Source organism: Sus scrofa, chromosome 14 (genome assembly GCF_054392235.1).
Source record: "Sus scrofa isolate SSC_HxYL_T2T_F1_AM1 chromosome 14, Sscrofa_HxYL_maternal_Yorkshire_Landrace_v2.0, whole genome shotgun sequence".
In the NCBI taxonomy this organism is placed as follows: domain Eukaryota; kingdom Metazoa; phylum Chordata; class Mammalia; order Artiodactyla; family Suidae; genus Sus; species Sus scrofa.
In genome coordinates this window covers 62,857,610-62,864,789 of record NC_139396.1, presented here as the reverse complement: position 1 = coordinate 62,864,789, position 7,180 = coordinate 62,857,610, and the positions used below count along the sequence as shown (strand labels likewise).

The window sequence follows — 7,180 nt, the reverse complement described above, 5'->3', positions numbered from 1 at the left end:
CGGCCAGCAGAGCCGAGCAAGCGGAGCTGAGCCGTTGGGGGCCGCGGCCCGCCGGTGCGCCCGCGCTCCCGCCTTCCCCGCCGCCCGGCCCGCGCCGCCCGCTGCCCCGCCCCGCGCCAGCCGCGGGAAAGGTGGCGCGGACCGCGGGAGACGGCCGGGTCGAGCGCGGACAAAGGTCTCCCCGTCCCCTTAGGTGGGGCTTGAGTTAGTTGGATCTCCCAAGTAAGTTCGCATTTTCCAACCCCCTCCATCTTGAGCCTCAGTTGGAATAATTTGCAATGGTGACAACAACAATAAGAGTCATAGTCATCGTTTATCTTTATTTGCTTATCTCTGCCGTCTTGATTAACCTTCACATCAGCCCCTTAGGGGATAGGATGGTTCCTCCCTTTTTGCACACGGGGAAACTGAAGCTCTGGGCGGTAGGGAATGGGCCAGGGCGCACGGGCAGAGTGGAAATTCGAACCTAGGGCACGGAGACTCCACACCCGCTACGCGTGCATGTGGACGTTCGCCTCCAGTCTGCGCCTCAGGCCGTGTCAGGCGGGGCATCCGGTGCTTCTTGGGTTTCTCGAGGCTGTTCTCACGTTGTTTATTTATTCCCTCGTAGCTGGCAGGGGAACCGCACCTCAGCACCTGTGGTTGGGGAGCCTTTCCGACCTGCTGTTTAGGTTCCAGAAGGAGCCGGAGCTCCCTTGGCTGGGTGTACCTAGATTTCACTTTTCATTCAGGTGGGCCGTGACCTTGGCGCTGGTCCACGTCCCAAATGGTGTTCTTGTAGCACCTGGGCGCCCTTGCTCCTTTCTTCTCTGCCAGGAGTAAATAGATCGGTTTGCATTCTCAGGGCGGCGGCGGCGGCGGGGGTGGGATGGGGGGAGTAATTTACAGATGTTAGTTAAGGTCCTGGTCATGAAACTTTCTCAGTTTTCATCTCTCTCCGGCCTGCATGCATTGAAAATATGTATTTTGACTGGCTATAAATAAAGGTAGTTTACATTGCTTTGAATGTTCCTGAATGACCTACAATTAATTCAGGGGTTAAATTGTAAGCACTCAAAGCATTTCGGTTTATTTTTATTTATCTTAATGGAGCTGTCAGTAAATAGGGGGTCCGGTGGGGGAATGACTTGACAACCTTCTTTTGAAGTAACAGTCCTCTTCATTCAGGTATAATTTTATGTCTTTAGAGTGATTTAGAAGGAAAGCCTTCTGGAAAACTGATGAAAAAAGCCCTCTGTACAGCTTTCAAAATGAAGGGCAGACAGTTTGAATACTGTAGACTCAGGAACTACTCCCCATCCCCGGCCCTTTTCCTTAGGAACTTGGCTTCTGTGCATAGATTTTTGGCTGGCAACTGTATCATTCCCCTAAAGCACCGAGCTTTTGAGTTCTTTGCGTCAGGATTGGTTGATGAAAATATTGCCATTCAAATGCCTACAGTTAGAGTTATTCAGAAAACCCAGGTAACTCAGCAGAAATCCTTCTTTGTTAGGTTAATGTATTTTTCCCTTTTATAAATGCATGGTATTTCTCTAGGCTGCAGAATTATAAGAGTCACCTGGGGTGAAATTAAAACCATAAAAGGGAAGAGCTGGGGAATTCTTGTTTTTGAAACAGGAGTCTCAGGTGATGCTATGATGGAATAGGTATGGGCATCTATACCAGGTGAGCTCCTCACTGAGTTATAGAGAGATGGCCAACGCTCCCCTTTTTTCTTTTTTAAATGGAAGAATGTGAAATTCACCGGTTTCCATAGCTATATCCTCCTTTGTGTCTGGCTATAGAGAGCCTCACATTGATTCTGATGTTTGCAAATTTATCGGCTTCTCTGCTGGCAAGATTTCCAAAAGGCTGTACAGAAGTCCAGCTCGTCATCCCCTGATTATACAGGAAATGCGGAAGGAAACCAAAACAATAGGTATATGGCTTTTCTGCTTATCCTCTGGTTCAGTATAGCAGAAAATGTTCCACCTTGGTATTTGTCAAGTTTTGGTACTCGAGCAGTGTAGTATTTACCTGGTCTGTTCAGAGCTAGGGTCCAGAGCATGGCTATGTAAGCAGTGTTTGTTCATGATGTCGATGATGAGTTTAAAACCGAGTCATAACAGGGGAGAGCAGTTCCTTATAGTCAGCGGGTAGCAACAGGGTTGGTATTGAAGGATTCAAAACTACTAGCTCACTTAGCAAGTTTTAAAGCAGATTAAGTTCGACCAAGAAGAAACTCAAGTTTTATTGCAAGCTATGTTTCTTCTTTTTCCCCCAGTTCGTGACTTTTGCTTTGCTTCTTTTGCTTTTCTGGTAGTGACAAGGCAAAGGGAGCATGGTCAGGAATATGTGATTTGTAGAAGTAAATAAAGTTCTCTTTCTCCCCCTCTGACTCATCTGCTGGCTTATGTCCCACAGGGCATATCTAGGAAGCAGAAATATCAAGGTGCAACAACCCCCCTCAGCCACAGCACCCTGGGCTGTGTCTGTCACACAGTAGATTACCCCGGAGACTTACAAGCTTAAAAAAAAAAAAAAAATTATTTCCTTGTTTTGTCCATGGCAAAAGATGAGTCCCGTGGCATTTTCTCCTAAGAACACGCTCAGCAGAAAGCTTACCCAGTAATCACTCCCTGAGGTTGATGCACCCTCTCAAAATCAGTTCTGTTTCCAAGATGTTGGTCCTATGATGCTGTGAAGCCACCGTTTGATGTCTATACACAGCTTATGCAGATGGGAGCACAGAAGTGTGTGTTTTTTTTTTTTTTTTTTTTTTTTCTGTGGGAGACCATGAAAGTACCCTGGCCGTTGATCTCTTTTGCTCCTGTTAGCATGACTGATGTTTGTATTATGGTCCTTTGGGAGCACGTTTGTAGAGGAACTGCCACTCATAATGGTTGGTATATATCTTATTTAATGAAAGGATTCAAGACCCTTGGGTGTTTCTAGGAAAGGCATACCAGGATTTTCTGTTTTGATGATACCCTACAGCCTCCGCCCAGACCCAATGCCATCCCTGCCCTGTCCTTCTCCTCAGAAAATTGGTTGGTAGCTAATAAATCCAGGCTTTTAATGAGTGTGACCCTTGGATGTGTTCCAAGCAGGTCGCTGGGGCTTTTCTCCTTCCTTTTATAATAAACAAATTTAGGTGTTATTTGGGACAATATTACTGGGCATTTCTTTATGAAAAATTTTCTTCTTTTGAAATTCTTTTTTGAGAATTTCAGTGTTGAAAAAATAAAGCCCAGAGCCCTTTTCATCTGTGACTCCCCAAAATTGAGTTGAGATCACCAGGTTGTAAGTTCCAGGGCTTATTTTAATTGGAATAAGGAAAACTTTCTAGCAATAAGAGCAATCCCAGACTGGCCTGTCTCCCCTAATGGTAGAAAGTACCCTGGCCCCAGTCATAGATGCAGAGATCGAGAAGAGGTAAAGGGGGGTTTGCAAACCAGAGACAGGTTGAATTTGACTTCTGAGGCCCACTCAGTGCCGGAAATAGCGTGGAATTCCACACCTCATGCTTGAATTTGAGTGCCAAGTCTATGAACATAAGTAACAATTTTTCTTTTTGAACGTGCGCAATCAAGTTTGTTGCCTTAACAAATATTATAATTGCATCTAGTCGTGATGATGCAGAGTTCAAAAATCAAAGCTTTGAAAGGAAAACTTAAAATCCTCTATCAATTTCAATGTATGTTGGCAATGACCACATGGAAATTCTTGGGCAGTTTGGCTTCAGTTTAAAACCACAAACAATTTAGAGACAAAAATGGGCTCCTAAACATGTTTTTAAAAGCTTATCTCTTGGCTGGTATAACTGATTACCTACAAATGCCACCTGATAGTCATCTGGTCCTGACAAATCCTGAGATACTTTCTGAATCAAAAAAGACATATCACACTGTTTGGCATAATCTTAACCTTAAGCATATTTTATTTTTGGAAAGTAAAGAATTGCAATCATCTTAATGTACTAATTCCATATGAATTAGAATATTTAGAACCCGCAGTTCCCTGCAGACTCTGTAAATGGGGTGAGCACACGCTAGAAGCCAGGACTTTCTAATGGCTTGACTGTGAGGCCAACCCCACTTCGAGTCTCAGTGCTGTTCCCTCCCTTCTGAGTGGCTTTGGGGTGGGTTATTCCCGTAACTTTATTTCCCCATTTCTAAAAAAAATGATAACACCTGTCTTTCAGGGCCAGGGGGAGGCTTGGAGAGAATACCAGATATTTAGAAGATGCTTCATCAACGAGGGCTATGCTTCCAGGTGAGTTTAAATTCCTAAAGTTTCTTCTGGTTCTGTAGCTAGATTCTCCTGGAGCTGATAAGAAATCAGTGGCATTACTCTTAGAAGCCCTCTCAACCTTTTAAATAGAGTCTGGATTGACCACGGTTCTCTTGACATCTGAAAAGTTGGACATAGCCTTTTTCTGGAATCCAGGGAGATACTAGTTGAGGCTCGCTCAAGATAATGCTGTTTGGGGAACTTAAAAAATATCCTTATCTTCTGCTTCAATCCATAATTTTACCCCAATTGAAGCCCTTAGCCATCATTCACCCACCAGGAAATCCTATTCAGCAATCACTACTGGGGAAAAACTTTTGCCCCTGAATTCTATAATTGCTCTAATCTGGCCATTTTGTAGACTTTTTTTTTTTTTTTTTTTTTGTCTTTTTTTAGGGCCGCACCTGTGGTATATGGAGGTTCCCAGGCTAGGGGTCTAATTGGAGCTGTAGCTGCTGGCCTACACCACAGCCACAGCAATGCCAGATGCGAGCTGTGTCTGTGACCTACACCACAGCTCACAGCAACGCTGGATCCTTAACCCACCGAGCAAGGCAAGAGATCGAACCCACAACCTCATGGTTCTAGTCAGATTCGTTAACTACTGAGCCATAATGGGAACTCCCCATCTCATAGACTCTGTAATATGCATGTATATTTTCTTATATCATGCTGGGTATATTGTTACAGCCTCTAGATCTATATTCTGGGCACAGTTAACATACACATCTACATCATTAGACAGAATGGGGACCACTCTCTTGTCTATTTCATTTTATTTGTATGTCTCTTTCTATTGGTTGCCAGCAAGCATCATCAACCAGGGCCTGCAGCCCACCATAGGCAGCCACAGACAGGCTTGGTTTAACTCAAGAGGTTTCTTTTTAAAAACTTGAAATAGAAGCCAGTGTTTAAAAATCCTTCAAGCTGGGATTTCCAGCATTTCTGGCAAAATCTGGCCACCCTAGGTCCACAATCCCAAGAGGGAGCCTCAGCTACGACTGAATGCAGCTGCCCCTGCTTAGAGGGAAGGTCACATGCTCTCCACTTTGCCACAGGCTCCACCACTCCTTATTACCCCACCCCAAGGCCAAAGTCTGTCTTTGCCACTGGCTTCTGACCACGTTTGTCAGTGGTCTTTGCTGTTTTTCTCATGATGGCGAAAACAAAAGTAAAATGGGTTTTGAGCCCAGCTGCTATCAGAAACTCAGAAAGATTGTCAGTAGCTAATAAACAATATGCTATCCTTTTGGAAAAACTTATTCTGCTGGGCGATGTGCTAAGTGCTTTGCACATCTTTCTTGGTCCTTATGATGCTGTGAGGTAGGTGTGACTGCACCCATATGAGAGGTGAGGACATAACTCAGCCGTGGCTCACTTTCTCTATTCTACGTGATGGTGTTAGGGGACAGGGAGGAAGTGGTACGTCAGGATCCCACCCTCTTACATTTTTGCACCAAGTGGTTTCTGCTGGGCAGGGCATTTTAGGCATCTTTTAAAATGATGCATGGCTTAGGACAAGGCACAGCCCGCTGATAAGGATACAGCTACATCCCAGGAACCGCTGGTCCCCACCCTGGTCCCATAGATGTCATAATTGAGTTTGTGGGGTAGATTATAATAAAAATGGAGTTGTGCAAACTTTGTTGAACTTGTTTCAACGTCTCGATCGTCTGATCTATAAAAGGGAATATTTGAACCCACCATATAAAAAAAGTTTGGGAAAATAAAATTAGATCGTTTCCATCTAATGGAAAGGCTTCATTCTTAGTAAAACATACAAAAATTTCTCAGTATTTGGTATCCTCGCTGTGGTTAGACTTGATTTCAAATGATACGCTCTTTTGGGAGTTCCCGTCGTGGCGCAGTGGTTAACGAATCCGACTAGGAACCATGAGGTTGCGGGTTCGGTCCCTGCCCTTGCTCAGTGGGTTAACGATCCGGCGTTGCTGTGAGCTGTGGTGTAGGTTGCAGACGCGGCTTGGATCCCGCGTTGCTGTGGCTCTGGCGTAGGCCGGTGGCTACAGCTCCGATTCAACCCCTAGCCTGGGAACCTCCATATGCCGCGGGAGCGGCCCAAGAAATAGCAACAACAACAACAACAAAAAAAAAAAAAGACAAAAGTCAAATGATACGCTCTTTTGGATAGTATATTTTGAAATTCGTAGCGTTAAAAAACTTTTTATTGGAGCAACGCCTTTTGTGTAACTAAGATGTGAAAAAGAATACATCTTCATGCTTCAAGCCAGCTCTTTTAAATATCATGGGCTGATTTTGGAGGCTCCTCATTTGTCTACAAAAAGCTTTTTACAGTTCTTTTCTCAACAGAGAATCCAAACTCAGATATTTTCCCCCACTGTAAACTCCTTTATTCTGCGAACACCAAACAACCCTGAGTGGTTTTAAAAGACAGATCAGAGAACTCTCTCAGCCTTATCACTGTTGCAGGTTCAGATCCTGTTCCCCAGTAACAAAAAGCATTGTTTGTGTGTGTGTGTGTGTGTGTGTGTGTGTGTTTTCCATATCTCTCACACAAACCTTCTGCTTTTTATTGCAAGGTAACAATCCTGGCTGTTTGTTTTAGAAATGGTAATGTTGTATCATTGTAACAAATTATACTTAAAAATCATTTAGTGTGAAATGGCAGATTAATCCCATAGGGAAGGGGTATTAACAATCACCCAGCCCTTTGGAGCATACAGATGGTGAATCTGGGATTTACAATAGGAACAATCGCTGATTACATGCATGGGTGTAACGGACAAAAAGGCCTCCACAACTTCAGCCTGGAGAGTATGGTGGAGGTCCTAGCGCCTGACTTGTTTGAGATGCTCAGTCCCTAAGAAGGCCTGGTCCCTAAGGATGCCTGTGTACCATCACCCCAGCCCGTGTGAGATTCTGCTGTGTC

The 7,180-nt window shown here is 44.5% G+C and overlaps 1 protein-coding gene across 4 annotated transcripts in view; it reads left to right on the top strand.

Annotated features, from left to right (window-relative positions):
• MYO1H (myosin IH) overlaps positions 1–7,180 on the top strand; it is a 148,899-nt gene that overhangs the window by 29,850 nt on the left and 111,869 nt on the right. Inside the window, exons 2-3 of one of the 4 annotated variants that reach the window (XM_084995554.1) lie at positions 1,785–1,918; positions 4,184–4,254. In XM_084995554.1, coding sequence (XP_084851680.1) covers positions 4,225–4,254 — 30 coding nt within the window. In that variant the 5' untranslated portion in view covers positions 1,785–1,918; positions 4,184–4,224. Of the gene's footprint in view, positions 1–96; positions 223–1,784; positions 1,919–4,183; positions 4,255–7,180 lie in introns of those variants that run through there. The other 3 variants (XM_021073725.2, XM_084995555.1, XM_084995553.1) reach the window with 3 other exon arrangements.